We start from the raw sequence: 27,016 nt of genomic DNA, 5'->3' as shown, positions 1-27,016 counted from the left end.
TTCTGTTCTGTTCTGTCTATAAGTGCACTGTCTCTCAAAACACAGTCTATCGCTACTCACCGGTGTAGTCCTCGCGGCAAATGCACGTGTACCCTCCCTCTTTTCGGGCACAAACCCCTGCGTTGAGGCAGGGGTTGGAGTAGCAAAGGTTGATCTCCGTCTCGCAGTAGTCACCAGTGAAGCCCACCGGACAGCGGCAGCGAAGGCCAGCGATCGGGTGGATGGGCCGAAACAGGATGGAGGGCGAGGAGATAAAGGGGGCGGAGCTATTGAAGCGCAACACAGAGATACACTTCATGTAGTTCTGGCACGGTTCGCGTAGACACACATTGTCGTCAAATGGGAGGACCTGAAGGGACATGAGAGGGAAAACACTGTTAGCAGTGGGTCATACGACACATTTTTATTTTATGATAAGTAAAACTGTTTTACCGATACTTTTTGGTTAGGGAAATAAATAATACTCTTCAAATATCAGCTGTCAAATGTATACGCCATTATTAAATATTTTGCAAAAATAGATGGTTAGGTAACTTTTTACTGATCAGTTATGCAAACATACAAAATAAAATTGCACTACTCCACCTATCGGTAGTACATCGGGGGTTTTTTTCTTCGATTGAGTGTTGAGCTGTGAGCAGTAGAGGGATAAAACCTGAACAAAATGCATTGATTGTTGAATGAGTGCGAAAGCAAAATAAAGAAATAAAATGTCTCTCAGCAATGGTTTTTGTGTGAATGTGGAAATCATTTTTACAGTAATTCTTGTTTTTTAGCATTCAAATAATTCTTACATAAACGGAAAATGTCTGTATTCATTGAGCACCTTCAAGGTAAAGTGCTTCTGTACTTGTACTTGTATTCACATGATGGCCCATGTTGCCATGGCAACAAAGGCATCTTGTTGGAATAATTTGACTGGATTTGAGGTGGAATTGGGGATCAAGCCTGCAACTTTCCCATTTAACTAACCTCCATCTGTGTGAGTGACGTCAGGCGTGGCCTGTTTAGGTACAGTTGTTCCTCCAGGGCCTCAGAAGGAAAGAAGCGTCCTCCCGGCAGTGCGGCAGAGAAGCTGACATTCAGGATCCCTCCCGGGGCGGCATCCATGTCCGGCTGGATGTTGAAGACGAAGACATCCTCAACAGGCACCGAGAGCACGGCCGACACTCCCTCCAAGAAGTGACCCAGCTGCGGTGACAAAAAGTGCTCCTGGGACATGTTCTGGAGTCGGACAGTGACGCTGCTGCCCAGCATGTCCTCGGTGATGATGAGGACACGTAGGACACAGTGAGCAGAAATGCTGTGCACGCCATCTATGGAGGAAAAAAAGAAACTTTTAGATTGATAAGTAAGAAGTGAATGGAATAACAAGGACTGCATCATCTAAAAGTACAATACTACAGCATTACTACAGCATACTTGGATGTAGTCTATGTACACCTTGTAGAGCAGTATAGATTTACTTTCATCTGAAAACAAGTCAACACACAGCCATTCTAAATAGTAGTAGTGTCACGAGACACCCGACTGCTCGAGATTGGGTCCACAAGAATGAGACGAGATGAGATTTTTGCATTCATTGTAAGAAAAGTACAGTGAAAAAATATGACCGGATAAACAAACTTTTTTATTTAACCCCATCACAAAACAATGCAGGTGTGTTTTGAAATGGTTACTGTCCCACAAATTGACGCTAAACAAGATTATTGTCAACATTTATTTTCTTTAATATGCCATGTGTGTGTGTGTGCCACACTCTGTAAAGTTGTGGAATTGACGTTTGTGAATTGTATTTTCTCACAGGCAATTCGTACTGAAATGCTGGCTTTTTAACTCTATTAAAGAGTAGCATTTCTTTGCGATGACTTTCTGTGCACGCACACAATTTTGCGCTGTTCCGTTTGTATTTACTTTGCAAAACAAACGTCTCAGTGAGTGTTGACTGTTGGGAAGAAGGGTCTGCATCTTGATGGGTAGAAAATTGGGTCGAGTGGATATGTTGGAGGTGGGCGAGCTCGTTTTGTTGCCTTTTATGTTGCTACCACTTTCAAATGAATTTCGGCCTACTGGATCGTTCGTGTTGATGGGCTCACCTTGCTCAATATTAATATTCCCACACTGGGGCTGTAGTATTTGGCTTCGCAAGCATCTTTTTCCCTCCCAGCTGTTAGATTGTACACCTTCTTATTTGGAGGCGAGACACGAGAAAAACAGACACGCGTGCACATGGCAATATATGGAGGCCGGCAAAATTTAACATTTCACATTTTAATCGCAAGATCTTGTGACATGAGAGCTCGTGACACCCGATGAGCACCATTATTATCTAACACTGCCTTAGTTGTCTTGGGTATGGTATTCACCAGAGCTGCATATACTGTTCAAGCTGTATACTGAGTACTCTAAAGTATATCCAAGTTTAATTTCTATAGTGTTGTCCTTTGTTGAAATATACTGTAGTAAAACATTGACAGATCGAATACGCTACAACAAAGTAGAAATGCATACTTGTAGAAGACAACAATGTATCCCACTGGGCATTTGGATTCAGTGGATGAAAAACAAATTGCGGTAGAGTTGCTCAACCTAGCGGAGAAGATTATAAATTACAGCTGGCAAAAAACGTCAGATTCACCAAAATTGAAAATGCTTTTTTTTTTGGCTGATGCTGAAAAATCAAGCAAATGTACTAAATTTGAACACATCACAATTCACACTGGCATGTTTTCTGCACGCACACAAAGTCACACTCACACTCACACGCAAAACAGAAAACTAACTCCTATTACCGTTTATCTCATTATGATGTAATTACTGCAGATTAAAACAAATAAGGTGCCTGTTACACAGAATAAAACAACAAAAACCCACAGCATTTCTGTATGTGGAATTAAATCATGGAATGGATTGAGTAAGGAACTCAAACAATGTACAGAGATGAGCAAATTCAAAAAACAATACAAGCAGTTGATGTTTGCTAAATACAAGGCAGAAGAGTCTTGATCATCACAATGATTGTTCTGTCATGCTCGTTTTTTGTTTATTATTCTAATGACTGTCATATAAAACATGAGCTGGAATGCAGGAAGTGAATAATATGTACTGTACAAGATGTGGAATAGATGGGGGGTAGGATTAAATAAGCTTTGCTTCTTCCTACTCCTTTTGGACATGTGGAACTGTGAAAGAATGATTCATGAGATGTATTCCATTGTAACCTTCATGTTCAAATCAACTAAACCAAACCAAACCAAACAAATAACACAAGGAAGAAAAACAAAACGGGCATGGACACATGGAAGGTGACGGAGCAAGAATGTCAACACAGGAAGTAGCTTGAGGACAGCGAGGTGATGGAGGGTGATGGTTTCATTAAAAAAAAAAAGGACTCAGAACACAAGAAGGGCCCTTTTATTAAAGATAAATGAGGAAGTAGGGTAGAACACCATGAAATAATGATCGGGAATGTTGCCTGTTTGCAAATGGAAAATCAATAATTGTCCAACATTTAACTAGCATTACAGGTGTGTGTGGGTTTTCTCCGGGTACTCCGGTTTCCTCCCACATTCCAAAAAAATGCATGTTAGGTTAATTGGAGACTCTAAATTGTCCATAGGTATGAATGTGAGTGTGAATGGTTGTTTGTCTATATGTGCCCTGCCATTGGCTGGCAACCAGTCTCATCCAAAGTCAGCTAGGATAGGCTCCAGCATACCCCCGCAACCCTAGTGAAGATTAAGGCCCTGGCCGCACGGGAACTTTCCTGGGGGGTTTTTTGGGGAGTGGATTGAAAAACAATTGCATCCACACTGTGCCAAATTAATAAATAGTTCCATCCAGACAAGAAGGGATCACTAGGTGAAAACAATGTAATACACAAGGCATACCTTTGTGTGGCACTGTACACGGACACACAGACGGAACTACGTGACACATCAAACTAGCCATTTTGGAAAAAAAGACAAGAAACATCAGGAGAATATTGACTGGGGTGAGTCATATCCGTCAAAATATTCAGACATTATTTTGGCTGGTCGTCAAAGCTCACTTCTGGTCACGTAACGGCGACGGGGTGGCGACGGGTCGGTGACATCATTGTTTCTGACAAACAGTGGTTTGGCTTGTCTACACAAAAAGGACAATTTCAGATTTTCTCACTCTGGACGTCGTTTTAAAAAAACACCCAGAACACCGTTTCTGCCCCTAATAGACATCGAAAATGGCCTCCCCCCAAAGGAAACAATTAAGTTGTTTAATTAACCTGTTGTATTTATTTTTTGTCTTACTGTAGAATGGATTTGGCACAACATGCACATTGCAGGGGATTTGAGCAGTAAATGTAGGATGTTAGAAATAACAAAACAAATACACAAACTGTGGATAGAGGGACAACAATTTGCGAAGAAAACACAATAAGTACAAGCAACAGACACAGAGAGAAAAGTGGAAGAAAAAGGTATGTGAGGATGGGGGTTGGGTGGGGGTGGCAGCTGGTTTGATTACCGGATTATGAAACGCCTCACTCCCCACTGACCTCTAACACACACACACACACACACACACTATAGCGGAGGACCCTCTGTGATAAATAAGGAGGCAGAAGGAAGAGAGACATTAAGAAGGAAAGAGGGACTTACACTTAAAAATGAACACATGCAGTACAACAGTACATGGCGACACAGACCTACTGTATGGACACACAAACTGCACATTAGTTTCAATCAATGACACGTCTTCATTGCGTCATCTTCCGGTGTGGGGGCAGACAAAAGGCAGCATTATTACATTATTGCCAGCACTTCACATCATGTAACACAAATTGAAGCTGATCTGCTATTGTCATTTAAATGACACAGCGATCTTGGAAACGACTTTGGATAATCTGCTGGAGTAGGATTTAATCACACACATACACACACATACACACACACACACACGCACACACACGCACACACAGTTACTGTTAGAGTATTAGAACACATTTTGTAATTACTCCTCTAGCATCCGGTGTAATCAACAGGACTTATTTTCCACAAATAATACAATCTTATTTAGTATTTAAATTCACAGAAATTACATAATTTAGCAAAAAAAAACAAGAATGGTAGACAAGTCCCCTGTGTGCTGCCACTGTGGGGTAACATCTGTAATTTCACTCAGAATTAATATAATTATCTTATCTCTGACAATCAGCACCACGTTTTAATAATAATATACTGGATATGATATTGTGTTTTTTTTGTTTTAATGTGAGGGAGACCAGGGACAGTTATTACATCTCTACACTGTAAAAACAAATTTAGCATATGTATTATAGTAACTTAATTAAATACATCCTTAAAAAATAAAAATACTAACACTGTACTATGTTGACAACTTTATTATTATGAGTTGTATTAACTTAGTAATGCTGGTAATTGCATGAACTTAATATGTTTAATTCATTTAATTCATTCCAAAAACATGCATGTTAGGTTAACTGGTGACTCTAAATTGTCCATAGGTATGAATGTGAGTGTGAATGGTTGTTTGTTTATATGTGCCCTGCGATTGGCTGGGGACCAGTCCAGGGTGTACCCCGCCTCTTGCCCGAAGTCAGCTGGGATAGGCTGCAGCATACCTCCATGACCCTAATTAGAATAAGCGGCATCGAAAATGAATGGATGGAACTTAATTTTCCACCTTGACCAAATTTCTGAGGTCTCCTCCTCCCACCCACTGAACATGCCTGAGCAAGTTTGAAGCTGAAAGTAAACGGATATTTTCAAGTGAGTATCTTGTCATTTATAAATCCATTTTGCAACATACAAATACATTCACTTAGCATCTTATGATGGATTTATGTTAGAACATACAAACAGACTAGTGGTAAGTACTTCTAAGAGACTACATTGTCTACTAGTCGAGAAAGCTAATGCTAATTTAGCATTAGGCCTACATACAGTATGTCCAGCTAGTTTGTCACAGTACTAATAAAAAAAAAATCACATTTCTTTTGACAATTCATCTAAAGGGTTTTCTTTGTGTTTTTCCAACTAAGCACCTGCAAAACGGTTAAGTGTAATGTTAAGTATGCCAGCTGCTTTTAATGCACATTATTGAACCTGAATTGATTTGTATTTATGTAGTTTATAGCACGACACAGATGTTTATTACATTGGTTAAGTATACAAAAGGATAATTGTGCCAGCTGTGCTGTAATTGCATGTTGATACTGAATATTTTTTTATTCAAGTAAAAAACTGTTTAGAAAACTTGAATTTTGATAAAAATTTGATTGACCTAATTTAAAAAAAACACGTCAATTTAAAAGTAAATTAATAATAGATTAATTAGTAATAGCTATGCCAATTAAGAACATTTTATTTTTAAAATCATTTTCAATAATATACAAAAGTAACTGGATCAACTTAATTTTTCAAAAAAGTGATTGAATTGTCCAAATATTAAGTCCATGCAAATTAAACTTCCTCTGACAAAACAGAAAAAAATCATTCTTCTCATTCAATGTAGGTTGCCCATTGAACATAATTTTAGAAGATGTTCTCATTACTTAAAAATAATGAACATAAATCGTTGCGTTAATTTTGGTCGTTGAGGCAATGTATTATTTTTTAGAGTGTAGCTTTGTGATCTTTTAACCCAATGTGTTCAAACAGCTTCACAAACTAGCTTCAAGTGTCTGCTAATAAATGGCCCAAAAAATGCCGGCGCAACACAAACGAAAAATGCATGGCATTATCTCAAAAACAAGGGGTGAAATATTACAAGTGACCCCAAAGTCCTGGCCAGTCGTAACATATTTTGGGATGACCACGCCTCTTGCCAAAGTCAGCTGGGATAGGCTCCAGCATACCCCCGCGACCCTAATTAGGGTATGCGGCATAGAAAATGGATGGAAAAGTAACATTATGAAATAAGGACCATGACAACGACTTTGTCGTACTCCGCTGTGACACTGGTTTTACACCTTTGTTGTTATTATTGCTTTTGTCTTGTTTCTCCTTGTATTTGCTGTGTTTTGGACTTCCCACTGCTCTTTTCTCTTGTGTAGACGCTGACATTCCCTGAGCTGGGCGGTGAAATTGACGGATTATTCTTTGTGCTGGATGCTTCATGCCACACAAACTGGATATTCTTCTTCAAAGATTCTGGTGTTGCTAGCATTTGACTATCCTGTGTAAGTCTTCCTGTAAATGCAAGCTTGCTCACCTTCCTGCTAATCAGGTAGCTTGTCTGACTTTCATGTAGCCTTGGTTCCGTTTTTGGTGCCTTCTAGAGTACAGGGCAAAGGTTTGGACACACAACCCTATGGTCCCAACCCCATTACTAAGGCAAGGAATTCCACTAAGTAACCCTGACAAGGCACACCTGTGAAATGACAACCATTTCAGGTGACTACCTCATGAAGATCATTGAGAGCACACCAAGGGTTAGCAGCGCTATCAGAAAAATTCTAAGGCATAAAATATACAGGTATGTCTAAAATATAATGCATATTTAGAGTTATTTCACACTTTTTTGTTAAGTACATAATTCCATGTGTTCATTCATAGTTTGGAGAATCTACAATGTAAATAGTCATGAAAATAAAGAAAACGCATTCAATGAGAAGTTATGTCCAAACCTTTGGCGTGTACTTTCCCTGCGGCTTTCTCCAACTCTTTTTATGTGCACAATATTTTTTTTGTTCCTGCATGTTTGTACCTTTTGTGTAACTTTATTAATCACCACACCTGTGACGTGGATGAACTATGAAGTGCTCAATAGTGATGTGTCGGTCGCGAACGAATCGGCTCCAAGAGCCGGCTCTTTGAAATGCACAACAGGAGCTGGCTGAGTCCTCGGGAGCCAACTGGGACCCGATTAGCTTTTTCCTCGTCTTTGTTTCACTTAAAGGCGAATGTCATTGGTCAAGATGTGTGGCAGCGACTCTGAGCAGAGGGAGGGGCGGGGTTAAACACACACTGTGGTGCTCTTAAAGCCGATTCGTTCGTGAGAAGAATGCAAGAAGAGGCTTGACCTGTTTTGACCTGATTTGTCTATTGACAATGTGTCTTTGTTTTTGTATTATATATATATATATATATATATATATATATATGTGTGTGTATTTTTATATATAACATATAATATAACATTAGACTTTTGAAGCTGCTCATCAAGGTTTAAATAAATCCATCCATCCATCCATCCATCCATCCATCCATCCATCCATCCATTTTCTATACCACTTCATCCTCATTAGGGTCGCGGGGGCATGCTGGAGCCTATCCCAGCTGACTTCGGGCGACAGGCGGGGTACACCCTGGACTGGTCGCCAGTCAATCGCAGGGCACATATAGACAAACAACCATTCACACTCACATTCATACCTATGGACAATTTAGAGTCTCCAATTAACCTAACATGCATGTTTTTGGAATGTGGGAGGAAACCGGAGTACCCGGAAAAAACCCACGCACGCACGGGGAGAACATGTAAACTCCACACAGACATGCCCAACGGGAATTCGAACCCAGGTCTTCCCTATCTCCAGACTGTTACAGTGTTGGCCAACATGCTAACCACTAAACCACCGTGTGGCCCTTAAATAAATCCATTTAAATAATAAACATTTGATGACATGTATTTTATACATTAGTAATTCATTTTACACAATACACATAATTTGGTAAGAAATTAATTTAACACAACAAAAAAATCTGAGGAGCCACTTGGGAGTCGAAAGAAACGGCTCTTTTTAGTGAGCCGAGACAAAAGAACCATCTCTCTAAAAAGAGCCAAAATTTCCATCACTCGAGCTCAATAATAGATTTATGAACAGTATTTAAGAGAGATAGGCTCTTGTGTACATAGACAAAGTTTTAGATTGTTTAGAGTTGTTTACGTTAACCTATGGTGGACTTAATACAACAATATGTTCTGTTCAAGCACAAAAAAGTCATAGCTAATGCGTCTGCAGGCACAATACAGGAAATTTCCCTGCACAATTAAAAAGTCCGGGGTCAGTTTTAGGTGCTCAAATGCAAATAAAATACAGTTTTCAAACCTGAGGCAGTCCCCAGAAAGGAAACAAAAAATGAGAAATGTATAATACAATGTAGCAGTTTGGTTTGTGTCTTGAAAAAAGTCTTCACTTTGCTTGCTGACCTTCCCATAGCAACGACAGTCAGTCATCTGACTCATCAGCAAGAGCAGCCCCACGGGTCTGAAGAAGCTTAAGAAGTCTCAGCATTCTTCAGTACAGCACATGGGACTTTGATTGACATTTAGCAAATCCCAGATCCACTGTCAACCATTTAGACAAGCGTACATGAACAAACAAGGTCAAACCTCATCTCGAGCGGGGATGCAAGAGCCTGCAGTGCAGCAGAAGTTGCTTCTACAAAGAACAATAGCTGAGCTCACTCTAACAAGATGGAAAGAGGTTTCAAGAGGAAGAATAGATGTTGACTGATGCCATTATTAATTCAGAAATACATCCAGCTGTGGAATAGAAAGGTTTGGCTGCATTGTGAATCTCTCTAGAGTGATGATGCGAAGTGAGGACAGGTGATTTTGTTTATAACCTCCAAATAAAACAGCTCAGTCATAACTAATGCATCACCACTCTGCCGCTTTAGCGTGCATGGAAACAATAAAACATTAATATCACACAAAGACCACAAAATAGAAAGCTATTTTGACGTCTTTGTGCATGGTGGCAAAACAAAGCATTTTGTAAATAACAACTCAAGAGAGGCTTTCACAACCCCTGTGGGCTTTCAAGAAGCTTCCCATCTAAGCTTCACAGGAGGAGGGGAGAGTGCTCATAAAGCCTTTAAAGAATGAGCACGCCGATGTAGAATCAGCAGTGGGGTCTCACTGGTGCCAGACACTAGTGATAGGAAAAAGGCGGGTTCGATCAGTGTTCTGCCTCGAAGATGCTTGGTGGGTCGACAAATGGGGATTTCAGTGCTATCTCACTTTGCCAGGTAGCCTGACTAATAGCACATTGAAAGCTCCTTCAAATGTCAGAGCATCCCACTTTCACTTGCTGGCAATGTGTATGGAAATAGTCTGCAAAGTAGTGGATAATAGAAGCCAGTTCGAGAAAAATATTTTTAACAGCTGCATTGGAAAGCAAGCGAGCTGTCTACTCAGGTTCAGCTTTGAAAAGTGGTCTCACGCTATGAACAGTGGAAAAAATAGGACAGATGTATTTATTTGTGTAAGCTAACTCATCTATTCCTGAATCCGTGGATGCAAAAGGGTAAAAATTGGCTAGAACATGCACCATATGCCTGTGCTACTGTTTTGATTGCATTGCATTGCATTGTAATTTATTCATCCCACAGCAGGGAAATTCACTTGTTACAGCAGCAAGCAAGATACGCAAGTAAAGAATACATAGTGACTACAACATGGTTCAGGTGGTTCAGGTGTTGTAGAGCCTGACAGCGGTCGGTATGAAGGACCTGCGGAACCTCTCCTTCTTACACCGTGGGTGTAACAGTCTGCTGCTGAAGGAGCTGCTAAGGGAACCCACAGTGTCATGTAGCGGGTGAAAGGTGTTGTCCATGATGGATGTCAGCTTAGCCAACATCCTTCTCTCCCCCATATGACAAATACAACACACGGTGGTGCCGTTATTAACGCCATAAGTCAAATTGGCTTGCAATTTCTCGCACAGCTCAATGTGCGCTACAAAACACCAGCTGCAACTTGAGGGTGTTTTTGTTGAATCACCACAAAATTTGGCACAGACCTTTAGGTGACTGACAAGCACATGTTCTGTCAAATTTGAGCACGATTGGTTGAAAAACATTGCCAACATCAAGCAAAATGTCTTTGCACAAGCATGGGTGGGACTTAGCAAGTAATTGCCCCTAGGTCATTGGCCATTTGTCTAAAACATGTAGGATACAGTGGAACATCGGTTAGCATCATTAATCCCTTCCAGAAGGTTCGCCTCAAATCGAAACGTACTATAACCAAATCAGTTTTTCTCATAAGAAATAACGCAAACCTATTTAATCCGTCCAAGACACGCAAAATGTTCACACAAAACACCTTTTTATAGTTTTCCAATTATAAAAAAAATGCATAAAAATGTACCGGTACATAAATGACAAATGAAAGGGATAAATGAACTACGGATGCTCCGATCGATCGGCCATCGCTCAATATCGGCTGATTTCCATAAGAAACCCATGTGATCGGCGTATGCTGATAAAGTGGATCACAAAAGCCGGTCACAAAAAAACGATCGGCGTTTGGCGGCAAATCCTACATTTCTGGTGTGTCACTTCGGGTTCCCAACAAAATGACGTGTCTCGTATTGAGCTTGACACATGCTACGCCAATCGATGCCACTCGCTTAGCAAATCTATCTCAGTTCAGTTATTGTTGCATCTTTGTTTACAAGCTTTGCCTAGCTGTCACTGGCTGTACTTTGCATTGGTGGCAGCCAGCTACCTCGCAGTTAGCTAGAGTTATGCGCCTAGCTTACGGTCTTCAGACACCAAATGTGACTTTTAGTTCGGAGGTAGTTTTTGTCCCACGGGGAAGTGGATATTACGTTCATGGGGTACGTACTAACTTTTTCAAGTGTCAGTAAACAACTTTACTTTCTTGTTGTCATTAATTATGTCTTGTCCTCAAAACACTAAATTCTGGTGTATAAGTTGCTACCTTTTTCTTAAACTTTGAACCCAGCGGCTTATACAGCGGTGCGGCTAATTTATGGCTAAGTTCTACTCTTGTGACATCTCCTTTACTTCAGAACTACTACGAATTGTTCAAATACTGTGCTGCTCACGAGCCAGTGAGGAAACACTAGCTCTTTCTTTGGCAGGAGCCAATCACAAGCTATCAGTGCACTCACAACGATCTTGTCAACCGATTAGAAATCGAAGGAGGTCATTATATACAGTATAACAGTATAACAATATAACAGTCTGACTCCGTGTCATCTTACAAATAACACTAAACTCATCACACAGCAACTTAACACTCAAAAGGTATACCTGATAAATATACAAACGTACCAATACAAGTTTAAAATGGAAAAAAAAACTTTTAAAGTTTTCACATAATGCATTGCGTGTGAGCAACACATTCATTGGAATGTCATCAGCCTCCCGCTGGACTCTGGGCTCCTCTGGCTCCCGCTGGTGGACAGAGACAGCATTGCAGCACCATTTTTTATGCTGCTTGTCCTCCAATGAAATGCTTTGCTCAAACAAAATGCATTATGGGGAAACTTTAATATGCTTTCTTTTTTTATTTTAAACTCGTATTGGTACGTTTGTATATTTCTCTCTTATACCTTTTGAGTGTTTAAGTTGCTGTGTGATGAGGTTAATGTTCCTAGTAGGACGACACAGTGAGTCAGACTGTCATATTGTCACACTGACCTCCTGTGATTTCCAGTGGGTTGACAAGCTTGTTGTGGGTGCCAAATAAACAGCTGCCTGGATCTCACAGACTTGTGTGCACCACAGTATGCCATTATATGATGTGGACATGTGCGCCTTACACACCGGTGTGGCTTATATACTGTATGTACAAATCTGTTTTTTCCTAAATTTAATGGGTGCGGCTTATGCACCAGTGCGGCTTATACATCAGAATTTATGGTAGTGTGTCCAGCTGCTATTGCACTAGTGTGATGAAAATGGCTGCGACCCTCGCATCTTCATGTTCTGTGGAACATATACGTAAACAAGATGGCTGCAACGCTCGGATGCATCTTCAACACAACAATGGACAGCCGATAGCGCGCATTAATACGACGTCAGAGAAAGTAAAGCCGAGAGATTTCTGAGGTCTGATTTTTTCGAGGATTTGTCAAGCATTTTTATCATGCAAATGTATTACTCTTTGGAAAGCATATTGTTTTGAGAAGCCAAACTCTTTGCTTATGTAACCCAATAACTTACCAGAACTACGTTTCTCATCACCGCAATCCGACCAAAACTGGATTCAAGGGACCAAGTGTGGGGTAAGTCACTGCTGATGGACTACACTGCTGATGGGGATGTCATACAACGTAATGTCAAAAAATCCAAACCATCCCTTTAACATTTTTGCCTTTTATTAATTGGATTTAAATTATTTCTTAAGGGAAAAGTTGATCGGTGAACCTCTGTTTCGGTTAGAGTCGGACCTTCTGGAACAAATGAATGCCGCTAACCAAGGTTCCACTATATATGCATTTTGTGCACATTAGGGGCACCACAAATATCACTGACTGTCAGTGCCTACAAGGTAATTCAGAAATCAAATGACATTTTCAGGAGAAATTGTTTGCCCAGTTTACTTGTACCGTAACATTTCAGCAAATAAACTGTATTTTTATTTGAGTACAATATTTTAGTACTCTTTCCATCTGGATATTGAACCAATTTACAGCAGAAGTTATTGCAAGGCACTTTATACAAAGTGCAGGTCTAGAGCTATAGTCCTACAGTATACATATTAAAGAAAACCATTGAATGCCACAGCATCAGTTTGGTAATGGTGGCAAAGGGAAAACACCTTTAAGGAAGAATGCTTATGCTCTATTTGAAAGATGTCTCTCCATATCCCATCAACGTCATGGGCTGTACATGCAGACAGCCATGTCTGACAAGATTAAATGCTTAAAAGCCCCTCTTGGTCCCGTCATTCATATTCATTGGCACTGGTTGGCACTGCTGTGCTAAAGAGTCTAAGTAAGTAGCTGCTCTCTTGCTAATGTAAGCGATGAGGATTACAAAAGTAAAAAGCCCAAAGGGAGTGCATTTGTTACAAACTAGCACACAAACCATCTTCAAATGAACAGCAAAAATTGAATTTAGAGTGAACAAAAGCCATTTGCTTGCTTCTCCAAAGTACACAAAAATCTGACATGGTGCCTTCAGCCCATTAGTGTATCCACCATCAGATGGGCTCAATCCTATTTCACACTGTGCTGTCAACAGGGTTTTGTTTGGCTCTCCTCTCTGTTGCCTGAAAAGCCTGCAAATGCATCACCAGGTTGACTTGATAAAACACTGCTCCCGACTAATTCACATTTTAGTTCTACAGCATTTCATTTCACACACTTATTAAACACATTTAAAATGTATAGGTACTCACCACTAATGGATAATAGTGTAAAATGAGCAATAGAACAGATAGAATCGAATCAAACCCACGATCTAGCCTTGAGCCTGGTTGTCAGGCAACAACCGTTTCTACAACCGTTGCTACAGCCGTCTCCATCTTCTGCTAAAGTGGCTAGCCGATTAGTTTTTCCTCATCTTTTTTTCTGTTAAAAGCGAATGTTGTTGGTTAAGATGTGTGGCGGCGTCTCTGTGTTCACACTGAGTAGCGGAGGTGCGGGGCTAAGCACACACAGCACCATCCATGAATCACGCGTACACTACGCGTGATGCCGCCGGGGTGGATCTCGCCCATCTAAAATGTAAATGTTTCTTAAAGGGATAGTTTGGATTTTTTGACATGAAGTTGTATGACATCCCCATCAGCAGTGGACTATTTCAACAGTGACTTACTCCTCCATTTGGTCCCGCGAGTCCAGTTCTGGTCGGATTTCCGTGACGAGGAACTTAGTTCTGCTTAGCTGCTGGGTCTTTTAAGTGAGTTTGTTATAAACGAGTATCCGTTACGGATAATGCATTTTTGCCGAATACGAGCATGAAACGTACATCTCCTCATTATCCGTATTCACCCTTCACGCTCTGTGATTGGCCAATCACACACAGCAACCGCCCCTCCCGAGACAGACTGTGCAGGCTGGAGCCACAGAGTAGTCAATTGGTGCCTCATTCATGTGCAAGGTGCAACTGGCAAGTTGAAAACGGCTCGTGCGGCGTTGCCCACTGCCTCCACTTTATTAGGTTTTCTATAGCTCGCCTCTATTTTGGTCTGTATCTAAAGTTACTTGGTAAACGTGTTTCGTAAAGTACGCAGTGCATTTGACAAGACAGCGCTGTGCAGGCTTGTGTTGCTTCAGTCACTATTGCAACTCAATTGGGGTAGCATGACCGCTTTTTTCCTTGAAATGTATTTTTCAATTATTCCATGAAGTCATCTTAAAACTGGCGTGCTACCTACAATAAAATAATTTTGTTAATTTTCAGTTGGCAGTACACAGACAGTGGTAACAGTAATATGCACTGACTGGCCACAACATTAGGTACACCTTCACAGTACAGTTACATCAAACATTCTGCCTGTATGGCTATCATACTACATTATATACATAAGCGTGGTGAAATATTATACCCCTCTCAATACGATGCAGTGTGCACGCTGCAATCTTAAACTTGTTTCGTAACGTACGTGGTGCATTTCACAAGATAGCTATATATGGCTCGTGCGTCAGTTATTTTTTTTGCCTGCTTCCTTATAATTTGGCTGGAGATATAAAGTCGGGTGGAAAACTTTGCTCGTAGTACTGAACGTGGTGCTTTTGAGAAAAATACAGTGAACAAAGCTCACAGATTCTTTCCCTGTTTGCCATCACTGGATGTTTGCATGAATGACCAACTTCACACAGATCATTAAAAAATAATGAAATAATAAAGTCTTACAGATCACTTACACATATAGCTGAATAATAGACCAGAAATATAGCAACTTCTAATCAATTCATGTCAATTTCAGACAGAATAATAACGTACCAATTTAAGCTCCACCCATTTTGGTTAAACTACGCTCACTTCTGGTTTATGCCGCAACCACTTCGAGTACAGATACACATACTGATAATTTAGATGGGTGAACAGATAAAGACACAGATACAGATAGTGGTGTACTCGCTCATTCCTACTAGTTAGCCTGCAATTTATTTTTTCTAAACTTCAGAAAGGGTTTCAAACGGAGTGGGGAAAAAGGACAAAGTAAGAAGCCAAAACCTTACCACTTTCACACGGAATCTGAGAACTTTTTTTTCCACTCAGTCATGTCGGACATGCCATGGCTGAATACATGCAGTGTGAAGATAATCTAATCTAATGTCATGTCTCATAAATGAGGTACCTACTGATACCTCGTGACCAGGAAGCTGCATATAACTTTCTTTCAATATTTTTTGACTAATAATAATCCATAATCAACCACAAAACAGCGGTCATTTATGAATTAATTTTAGAAAAAACGCCGTACGAGTGAGGGAGCATTGCACAGTCACCGAGGGCCGACTGTACATGAAAACCAACAAGCCGCGCCAAACGACTTCACCCCACAAGCTTTTCTTCTACTCACTCACAGAAAATACAACAGTGACCTGGAGAGCTGCAGCCGCAACACAGGGACCTCAGTATCAGCAGCTCTTAGTATTCAAATGTAATTTATAGCGTAATTTCAATTTCCAGTTGTCATTGCAACACACATAGACCACACATACACAAGTAGCTTGTGCACTGACTTGACAGCTGATTTCTGCTCTGTTTGTTTTGAAAGCCTTTCAAGCCCTGAGGTCAGTCATTATACTAAAAGTAGAACTCAGTTGAAAAAACAGCTACACACACACACACACACATACACACACACATACACACACACACAGTTAACGACCTTGGCGACATTAGGGTTTAAAGCAGCCTTTTACAAGGGAAGCTTTAATCCTTTACATTAAAGAGGATACTTGCACTGACACAAAAGCCCAGCGGCATGTCAAGTCTCCGCCCATTAGCCAGTATCACATGTATACACACATCATGTCTATTGTAGTCCTTAAGTAGATCTGCAGCCTCACACAAATCCACTGACCTCTTCTACACAGGACAGCGGTTAGCAGCTGGATGTGGCAGATGCCATCCTCCTGCATCTGTCTTCTATTTGTTCTGTGGACAAATCTCTCAAAATGTGCAATTGTACTAAAGTCAGAAGTTTGTTTGTTTGGGTCCCTCATCTTATGTGCAGTGTGGCTATGATATAACTGTGTTTTGCAAGCTTTTAAAATCATTGCCTCAGTCAAGCACCTGAGGCTGATTTGCCTGTGGCATGAAGCCTGCCTAAATTTACATTTTCCCCAACAATTGCTCCTGTTAGGCGGCATATTAGTGCAGCAGGGATAACTCCTGTGATGCGCGCTTGCTTGTGTGTGTGCGCTCATCGGTTTAAGCACACAATGAGCAACATGAGAAAATATGCAGGCCACCGTGGCTACAGACAGGGTCACAAGTTTGGTCTCTAGTCACTGCAGGCCAATGACATTTCAACAAGAAAAAAAAAGCTACCATCTGGCCTTCTGAGCCTCTAGGAGAGTGGCAACAGGGTCTGGCTGCTCCACCTGAAACATTTAACTCCTGGCAAGCAACCGTGGTGGAAGAGAACACATCTAATGGATTGTAATGAGCTGGTAAAGGTGCTCTTTATAGTGGCTTGGCCAGAATGTATACTGTACAGTGCATCTGGCAGCTGTGCTTGCATAGTCAGCTGCATATGCTCATGGGATTTGAGCCAGTAATGGTCTCTTCTCCCTGAATAAAATCTATTACATATTAAGCTAGAATGGCACTCAATAGAGCACAGTCCTCCACCAAGGCCAAGTAGATGCCTGAGTTTTGTGATTAGGATTCATGAATTATCTGAGAAGTTACTTTTTATAAGTTCCATCCATCCTGACCTTCCCTTATTCTTCTTGCTACTGAGTGGTTTGCATCTTCTGGTGTACTTTTGTTCATGTCTTCTATGAACAGCAGATAGTGATACCCTCACTCCTGCCCTCTGCAGGTTGTTGCCGATGTCACCAACAGTTGTTTTAGGGTCTTTCTTTACATCTCTCACAATGTTTCTGTCATCAACTGCTGATGTTTTCCTTGGTCTACCTGTTCGATGTCTGTTACTTTGTACACCAGTGGTTTCGTTCTTCTTCAGGACATCCCAAATGGTTGTACTGGCTACGACGAACGTTTGTGCAATGGTTCTGCTTGATTTTCCGTCTTCTCTCAGATTTACAATTGACAATTGACATCGAGGGTCAGCTCTCTGGTTTTCATGTTGTTTTGCCTCTAAATGCAGTCTACATAGGCACAAACATATCCTACCCAGTCTGAAACTGAGCTTCATCATTCAGTGCTATTTATTGATTGAATAAGCAATGTAATAGGACACACCACTACTTTTGCTCACATGAAAAATGGGTGGGTTCAAACAAAAAGGTGTTATCTTCTATCCGATCCAGATATCACCTTTTGATGTCAAACCCGTATGTATTAAGTCTACAGCAAGAATAAAGGAATTGACCTCACTGTTCCAATACTTTTGGAGGACTATGCTATGCATCATATGCTGTGATAGTCACCAGTGTAAACTACAACTACAACTACACATGTTCCGTTGAGCTTGTTTTTTTTGTTTTTGTCCTCCTTTTTTGTTTTTGTCCTCCAGCAAAGCCTTGCCTCTGCAATTTGGCGAGTACAACCAAAGCCATTCTTGGCCAAACAGTTTGCCGGTTGCTTTGATCAAGGTCACCTTCAACTGACGCCCTTTGGGGTGCCTGACCAGAATAAAACATGATTTTCCTCAGCCTACTGACCCTGCAGCCAGATGTTTGTCCTGCATAATTGTGTGTATAAATAGATATTTAAACCACAAACCGTAAAAAAATGGGAATTATCCAGAGAATCCATAGTGTGGAAGCAGATACAAAGAACTAGAGAAAAGGGGAGCATTGAGACCAAGACAAAAGAGAGGAGTGCAGGCCCAGCGCTCTCTGCCATGCAGAGATATTATTGACTAAAAAGACACGAATACACTGTGGAGTGCAAATCTTTGAGACACCCGAGAGTACGCACTCCGTGATGTCACACATGGGAAAACACAAAATCATGCATAAGCATTACTGTGCTGTACTCAGAGAAGAAACGCTTGCAGGAATGCTGCGCATAACTTGCACAACAACACAAATCGGGTATGCACGTGCAAATAGACAACACACACTCACACCGTGAGAGGAAATATGCGGTGGGAAAAACAGAGAAAACAAAAAGAAGTAGCAGAGACAAAAAGAGAAGAGCCGACCCAGGAGACGTTGGGGCGATAACAGGGAATTGCTGGGAAAGAAGAGTGGGGTTAAAATGAAAGAAGAAGGAAGCATGACTAAATATGAAGGGAAGATAACATAAGCTGCTGTACATGAGTGGAAAAATATACTGGTGGAAAACAGTATATGCTGAAGTGAGAGGAAGATGACCAGAAGGGCAGCTCATTGGAATGGATTCATCCATCCACCCGTGTGCACACAAGTTGATAGAATAAAGCAGAGGAGTCACAGATAACACACACACATACATATACACACAAAAAGTGATAGCTTTGCTTCGAGCTTGACTCGCACCAACTGTAGTTTCATTATAATCTCATAACTGTCACATACTGTAGGGGCTGAGATAGTGAGGCAAATCTCACACGAAACCATACATCTGGTTCAAGCATGCTAAATGCTGTGTTCGAACCAGACAGAAGGATATACACACTCGTATACACGTTAAAGGCCCTAGTAAACACACACGCATATTATGTGTTGTTTTTTATGTTAGTAAGATTGCAAAGCACTGATTTCCATGAACCTTTGTGGATAGGTTGCACTTGACATTCTTGCAGTACCCACTCATTACTAGACTTACACTCACTCATTCCTTATTTACTAGTCACAAGTCACTAGTCATTTGATTAATTTACCTAACACCTTACTCACTCATTCACTCATTATTTCACTTACTTGCAACCTCATTCACCAATTTACTCATGACCTCATTTGATTGTTAGCACTACTGCAGGGCTATTGAACTAAATTGTTCTGTGGCCACATTTTCAGAACACTAAAGGACTGGGGGGGCCAGATGTCTCCCTTCAGAATTATCCTGATAGGGCAAGGCTCTGCTGTACCTACAAAAATGTCACCAAATGGCTTAAAGAGTCATAAATTAAAACACAAGCAATATGTTTATACTAGTCAAATATCCTCTATTAAAACAGAAATGCTCTGTTGTTCTTAAGGACCTATTGAAAAATGCTAATCAAAGACTCTCTCAATATGACAGGAGAGAATTTAGATTTTTAAGAACCTACTGTTAAAATACTAGTGAAAGAGCCTCTATATAGCAGCGCTGTGGTGTTTTTAGGAATGTGCTGCAAAAATGTTAGTCGTGCCCAAGTTTTCAATGACCCTGGAATGACCACAGGTGGTTCCACAGGACGCCAGTTAAAAGGCCTTGCTCTACTGTTTTGACAGATCCTACACTCATCTCATTCTCATACCAAAATCCCAACAATATGAATATGTACACACAAAAAACCTTCTATGTCAGTTATCTTCACGCTATTTGTCACAATGGATGCAGCTATATACACTCCCCCCCACTCCCGCACTTCCCTCCGACGTCCCCTTTCATGCTCTCTTACCTGTGACAGTGATCAGCATGGGAGCCACCAGCGGCCTGTTATTATCCAGTTTACGGCTCAGTCGCATCTCTCCGCTGGTGTGGTTGAGCAGCAGCAGGTGAAGCTCGTTCCCTCTGTCAATGGTGTAGTACAGCCGGTCCGACACATCAGGGTCATGGGCCGGGACTCTCCCAATTATCCCACTGGGGAAACTGTTCGAACGGTTGGATACAAAGTTGTTAAAAATAATTTGGAAGTCCTGCAGAGTGGGTTTGTTGTCGTTCTGGTCCACCAGTTTGATTCGCACAGTAGCTCGGCTGACCAGAGGGGCTGAGGTGGCCTGGACTACAATGACGTACTCATTGCGAGCCTCATAGTCAAGATCAATGAGGGAGGTCAGCTCCCCAGAGAAGATGTCCATCTGGAAGATCTCAGGGATGTTTCCTTCAACAATCTGATACATGATTTGGGCATTGGCACCCTCGTCCGGGTCTGTGGCTGTGATCTGGGCTACCACAGAGCCCACGGCGCTGTTTTCCCTGACTAGAACCTCAAAGTCATCTGCAGGGAAGACAGGGGCGTTATCATTCACATCAAGAACTGTCACTTGGATGTGAACAGGAGTTTTCTGGGGAGGCACGCCTCGGTCAACGGCATATGCTGTGAGCTCATAAAATGGCACACTTTCACGGTCCAAACGGCGAACGGTTCGGACAATTCCAGATGTTGGCTCAATGGTAAAGTCTCCATCCCCATCCTCACCATTTTGGAAGGTGTACTGAACGCGGCCATTGGCGTGTGCATCTCGGTCAGTGGCTGAGATTTGGAGGACACTTGTGAATGGAGGAGCGTCTTCACTCACAGTTCCCTGATATCTAGGGCTGAGGAACTGAGGCGCGTTGTCATTCACATCATTGACATTCACCTCCACGTATGTAGTATCTGATTTCTGTGGAATGCCGTTATCTTTGGCTGTTATTGCCAAAGTGTAGGTCATCTGGTCCTCATAGTCAAGCTCCGCTTGGAGCGTAATAGCCCCAGATGCAGGATCTATGCGAAACTGAGGGATATTGTCCTCCAGGAAGTATGTGATGCGAGCATTTTCACCAACATCGTCATCTGTTGCGCTGATGACAACCACTTGGCTCCCAATTGGCCGGTCCTCATTCACACTAACAGAATAGTGTGCACTCTGGAACACAGGCCGGTGTGTGTTGGCATCAGTGATGTTGATGTGCACCTGACAGGTGTCATGAAGTGTGCGGTCTGAGGCGGTGACGGTTAAGACATAGCGCCGCTCTTGTTTGTAGTCCAGCGGGAGGGCTAAAGACAGTAGCCCAGCGCTCCCTGCAGTGCTGATGGCAAAGCGGTTCCTGGTGTTCCCACCTGTTATCTGATAGGTCACAGCACTGTTGACATCCCGATCCACAGCTGTGACAGTTACCACACTGGTGCCAACCACAGCATCCTCATTCAGGCGAGCATAGTATTCCTTTTGTAAAAATTCTGGTCGGTTATCGTTAACATCCATCACTGTTATTGTGACACTTGCTGTGGCAGAAAGAGGTGGCATTCCATAATCTCTGGCCTCTACGCCAAAGAAATAGTGCTCTACAGATTCTCTGTCAAGAATGGATCTGACAGTGACCCAGCCTGTTGCAGAATTGATCAGGAACGGTGTGTCTGAGCTGGTGCCTGTCAGTCTGTATTCGAGGCGTGCATTGTCACCAGCATCAGTATCGATGGCCTGAATGTGGAGGATGGAGCTTCCAACGGGCGCACTCTCAAGCACAGATGCTTGAAAAGGTGTGGATACAAAGATGGGTGGGTTGTCATTGACATCCGTCACCTGCACGCTAACAATGCCAGTGTTGTTTGAAAGAGGGGGTCGGCCATTGTCCTGCGCACGTACGCGCAGTGTGTACTCCCTCTCGGCCTCATAATCCAGGGGTGCCACTACTTGGATCTCTCCAGTAAAACTGTCTATGGAAAACTGTCCACGGCTGTTCCCACTGATTATATTGTAGTGAACCGCAGCATTACTGTCCTTGTCCTGGTCTGTGGCACTCACACGGAGGATCTCCGAGTGAGGCCTCACATCCTCTTTCACTGCCACCACATACCGCTTCTCACTGAACTGTGGCACATTGTCATTTTCATCCAGCACGGTTATAAAGACTTTAACTGTGGCCGAGCGCGGTCCTGGTTCCTTTCCCTGGTCACTAGCCTCCACCTGGAGCGTGTAGTGCTCGCTTGTTTCTCGATCAACAATTCCACGGGTAGTTATGAGGCCTGATCTGGGGTCAATCTCAAAAGCAGCTCTCCCAACTGTAGCAGTTTCGCCGACAAATCGGTAGCGGATATTAGCATTGGACGGGGAGTCTAAATCTGTCGCCCTCAATTGAAGTATTGGATACCCTTCTTCTACATTCTCCCTGATAGTTTCTCTGTACTCTGTCTGCTCAAATATAGGGGAGTGATCATTGCGGTCTGCAACAGTAATGGCGACCATTGTGGTGCCAGAGAGGCGAGGGGAGCCATGATCAGTCGCGGTGACACGAAAATAATGCAGATCCATATGTTCTCGATCTAGAATCTGGGTGGAGGTGATTAAGCCGGTGTCGGGGTGGATGTGGAAATAGTCAGAGGATCGGCTATTCATCAGTGGGGCCATGCTGTAGCTGAGCCTGCCTCCATCCCCTGCATCCGGGTCTGTGGCAGACATGACAATAACAGAGGTCCCAGGTGGCTGGTTTTCAGCTACTTGTACTTGGTAGTTATACAGGGAAAAATGGGGATGTTTGTTGGCTGCCCGTCGAGAGCGAGGCCATGCCATCAAAACCTTATCCGCCCGTTCTTCCTGCAAGGTTTTATCACCTGGCTCTATTATCAGCCTTTCCAGGCTCCTCTCTCCCCTTGAACTGCGCTTCCCCTCAGCCTCCCCCTCTGGCTCCCTCTCACCCTCATGGCTTTCATCAGCCTGGCTCTCTCTCCTCCATCTTTTACTATCTGGCTGTGTGATGGTGGTGGTAGTACTGACCCTATCCTGACCCTTCCCTCCCTCTGCCTCTCTCTCCTCAGCTTGGCCTAGCTTTGTTGTCCCCCTCTGACTCTGCTTCTCATCCTTCGCTTCTCCCCGCGGTCCTCTCCCTCCCATTAACTCACCCTCCCCCACCTGTAATTTTCCTCCCCCAGCAGCATCAGCAGCAGAGCCCTCCAGTCCGTCCCTCTCTGGCTGAATGTCCCTCTCCCTTCCTTCCTCACCCCAAATATTCCGCCTTCCTGACGGTCTGACACTTTCTAACAACACTTGCTCAGTGGACTCTATCAGCTCTGATTCATCACCAAAATCATGCATCTCTTTCCCCCCATCTTCTTTGTTGTTGTTGTTACTGTTTCTGTTGAAACCTCCCAACAAAAAAACTCTATCTGTAAGAGCTGTCCCTTGTGCTGAACCCCCCTCATCCCCCATAAAGAGGGGCCAAAGAGGAAACTCACTGGGCCATGTGGTCAAGTTGGCTTGTAAAGAAAAAGAGGGATGCTGAGAAGGAGGACTTAGCCTGATTAAGTGAGCAGTAAACTTCCCAGGCACAGACGATGCTGAGTCAGCTGCCTCTGATTTAACCTTTGCTGGAGACAAACTGACTTGTTCAAGAGTTTCAATTTTTGCATAATTGTTTGTTTGTATTTGGATGAGTGACACATTTTGCATTTTGTCACATATAAAACACTGACCTGATGCTTTGGTGGCAAATTGCCATTTGGGATAACTCTGAGTTATCTTTCCCTTGAGACTTATAAACTCAGCTAACAATCCACACTTTGCTTCTTGTCCCTCCAAACAATCAGAACAACCACAAGGAGTCTCCTGGCTCTCTCCCCTGCTCCTGGTTCCATCTGCAGAGTTCCCTTCATTACGCACCTTATGCTGGAGCGTCAGAATTGGATAAGCCAAATCACTATCCGCATAATTAGATAAGTTCATGTGTTTGTTGCCTTGGTTAACCCCTCCTCTTTTAATCCTCCTCTCACCTTTTTCACTGCACATAAACATTGCCAGTGTGTCTCCTTCTTCCTCCTCTGACCACACTTCCCTCTCCTCGCTAACGTTCTGGGTACTACATGCACCCTCACCCCCCTCACGGATGCTGCCTGGGTTGATAACATTGTGCCTGCCCAAATGAGAACAATTACCAGCCCTTACCATGTTGCCTGGGCTCCCACCACTACCACCACCATCATCATCATCAGAAGCCTTTTTGTTCTCATAACTCAGACATCTTGATGCTTGGACCCAAAGAGAAATGTTAGAATGAGATTCATATGTATGATGAAAAGCTGAATTGTATCCACAAAGATAAGGGTTGCAATAAGACGGTACTAGTGATAATTTGTGATTCATAGAGGAGGATCTGTGCCTGCTCACATCACCAGTCTTCTTCCACACCCCTCCACAGTGCCTTCCTCCACTTCCGGGTGCCTTGCACAGGCCAAATGCTCTCACAAAGGCTGTAACGGCGCCACGTTTAGTTAGGTGTGGCCGTGGCAGCGCGCACGTTGTAGTCCTTTGTACTGTCCGTTTTTTGCCGCTGTGAACCGGCGAGGAGCTGGAGGGCGGAACAACGCCCTTCTTCCCTGGCCTCTCCATTTCCACTCCCCATCCCGCACTGACTCCACCAGGGAGGAGAGGAGGAGGTGGAGGTACGATCGGCGGGGCGTCCCCGCGCCTCCAGAACGTCCCGACTCCTTCCAGCGTCTCCTTCCGTGCCCCCGGCATCCCTCCTCCTCCTCTTCCTAAGCGATGCGCTCCGGTGCATCCCTCAGGCTGCGTCCACTCCACGCTCCACCTGCTTGCGGGGAGATCCCAGCTGTCCTCCGGCGACTCCCATGCTTGCTCGCACCGCTTGCTCGCTTTGCCGGCATCCCTAAGGCGGGGGCCCTGGGTCCACAGGCCGGAAGCCCCGGCTGCATCCACCGTCCGCGGGGTGAGGGCGAACAAAGAGCCCAGGAGAAGCAGGTGAAGTACCAGAGGCGAGAGCTGGGTAAAGCCCGGTAGCAGTGTAGCCATTTAGTCTCTTCCTATCTCGGTCTCCTTTTTCTCCCCCTCTCTTCTTCGTTTTGCCTTCTTCCCCCGTTACTTCTCACTCCTCCACTCCGGCTAGGTGGCTACTTCCAGGACCGCCGGCACCGCCCGACACCTTCCCCCAGGGTCCCCCGTCTCTTCCTCGGCCTGAAGAGTTGGCATCTACCCGCTGTGGTGTGTGATGCTCAGGCTGTGTGAGTCAGGACCGGCGCGGCGGCAGCAGCATCTCTCCACACCTTCACTCACATCCAACATGGCTCACGCTCTCACTGGCTGCCTCACACACACATGCACACACACACACACACACACACTCCTGGCGTCTGTGCACGCCCCCTGCATCCACACGCACACGCACACACATGCAATCAAACTCTCCTCCTCTTTTCCCCATATTTCTACCCCTCCTCCCATGTCCTGCATCTTTACATCTCTCATTCTCATAATGGTTAGCGTGGGCTTGAACACGCAACCCACGATCAGTCTAAAATGTGGTGGCCATTCAGTCTGTAGAATACAGTCACACAATAACATTGAAAGTGTAAGTCTTACAACACTTTGACTTTCCTTGAAATGGAAGATAAAACGGATACAGAATGTAATATTTGGGCAGGAGTTGTAACTTTTTTTTTTTACCCGTTTTACTTCATTGTATTTGTTTAATTTCATTATATTGTCTCACATTGACTACGAGAATGTGGTAACTTTCTAATTAGCTGTAAGGGTTTTTTAAGGGTTTTTTAAAAGGGTTTTTAAACAAATATTTTTTTTTCTCTTTTCCCTACTTTTTATTTTATATTTATTTACATGACATAATCTGTGATTGGCTGTGAGAAATGACGTGGTGTCTTCTAATGAACTCTGTGTTTTTAACAACAAATTCACTTACCATACAAAATGTTATTTTTACACATTACACTACACATTTTCTAGGTCGCAAATGGCCAAATATATCATCTGATACCATTTTGTGTACTGTGCAAATTCCAGTAAGGTGACGTAACCTCCGAGATGCCGGTGTATCGCTCAACAGTGACGTAATGTTCAGGCTCGGCTTTGATGTGTAATACATCAACACATACACACACCAGGTGGAAAGCAACATGACATGGTTGTAGTATTCCCAGCATGATCATTATTAAGGTGTGGCTAATATTAGTATTTATAGGTGTCTTATTAACATCAATTAAGCGCATGCGCACAACTAATCAATCGCTCCAATTTTACACAAATTTGTGCATGGCTAAATGGATAGATTCCTTGCTTGATAGTGTTGGAGCAAGAATCCAAAAATCCCATTATGCAAATATGTAGTCTGCACATTTTCTCCAGCAAATCGTTCCTTCTGGCTGCGTGGGCAGGGTTTTTTTTTCCTAATGGGACACGGGTGGGATTGAGCGTGATTTCTTGCCGTGGATGATGGGAGGAAACGCACACACAAACACACAAGGCGTGTCGGTCTCGAAGAAGCTGAGCAGCATCCAAATGTGCACGAGCATGCGTGTGCACAATGTCTCTATGTGTGTTGCTAATTATGTAGGGTACAAAATTTGTCTGGGGGGGCGT

The 27,016-nt window shown here is 43.0% G+C and overlaps 1 protein-coding gene across 4 annotated transcripts in view; it reads right to left on the bottom strand.

The window, feature by feature from the left end:
• Nucleotides 1–26,006, bottom strand: part of celsr3 (cadherin, EGF LAG seven-pass G-type receptor 3) — a 92,012-nt gene extending 66,006 nt beyond the window's left edge. The window contains exons 1-3 of one of the 4 annotated variants that reach the window (XM_054768317.1): nt 20,389–26,006; nt 973–1,316; nt 61–349 (exon numbers count right to left, since the gene is read on the bottom strand). In XM_054768317.1, the coding sequence (XP_054624292.1) occupies nt 61–349; nt 973–1,316; nt 20,389–25,435 (5,680 nt within the window). In that variant the 5' untranslated portion in view covers nt 25,436–26,006. The remainder of the gene's footprint in view (nt 1–60; nt 350–972; nt 1,317–20,388) is intronic. The other 3 variants (XM_054768324.1, XM_054768307.1, XM_054768335.1) reach the window with 3 other exon arrangements.
• Between the last annotated feature and the right edge of the window lie 1,010 nt (nt 26,007–27,016).

Source organism: Dunckerocampus dactyliophorus, chromosome 1 (genome assembly GCF_027744805.1).
Source record: "Dunckerocampus dactyliophorus isolate RoL2022-P2 chromosome 1, RoL_Ddac_1.1, whole genome shotgun sequence".
NCBI classification, from domain to species: domain Eukaryota; kingdom Metazoa; phylum Chordata; class Actinopteri; order Syngnathiformes; family Syngnathidae; genus Dunckerocampus; species Dunckerocampus dactyliophorus.
This window is presented reverse-complemented; position numbering and strand designations above follow the sequence as displayed.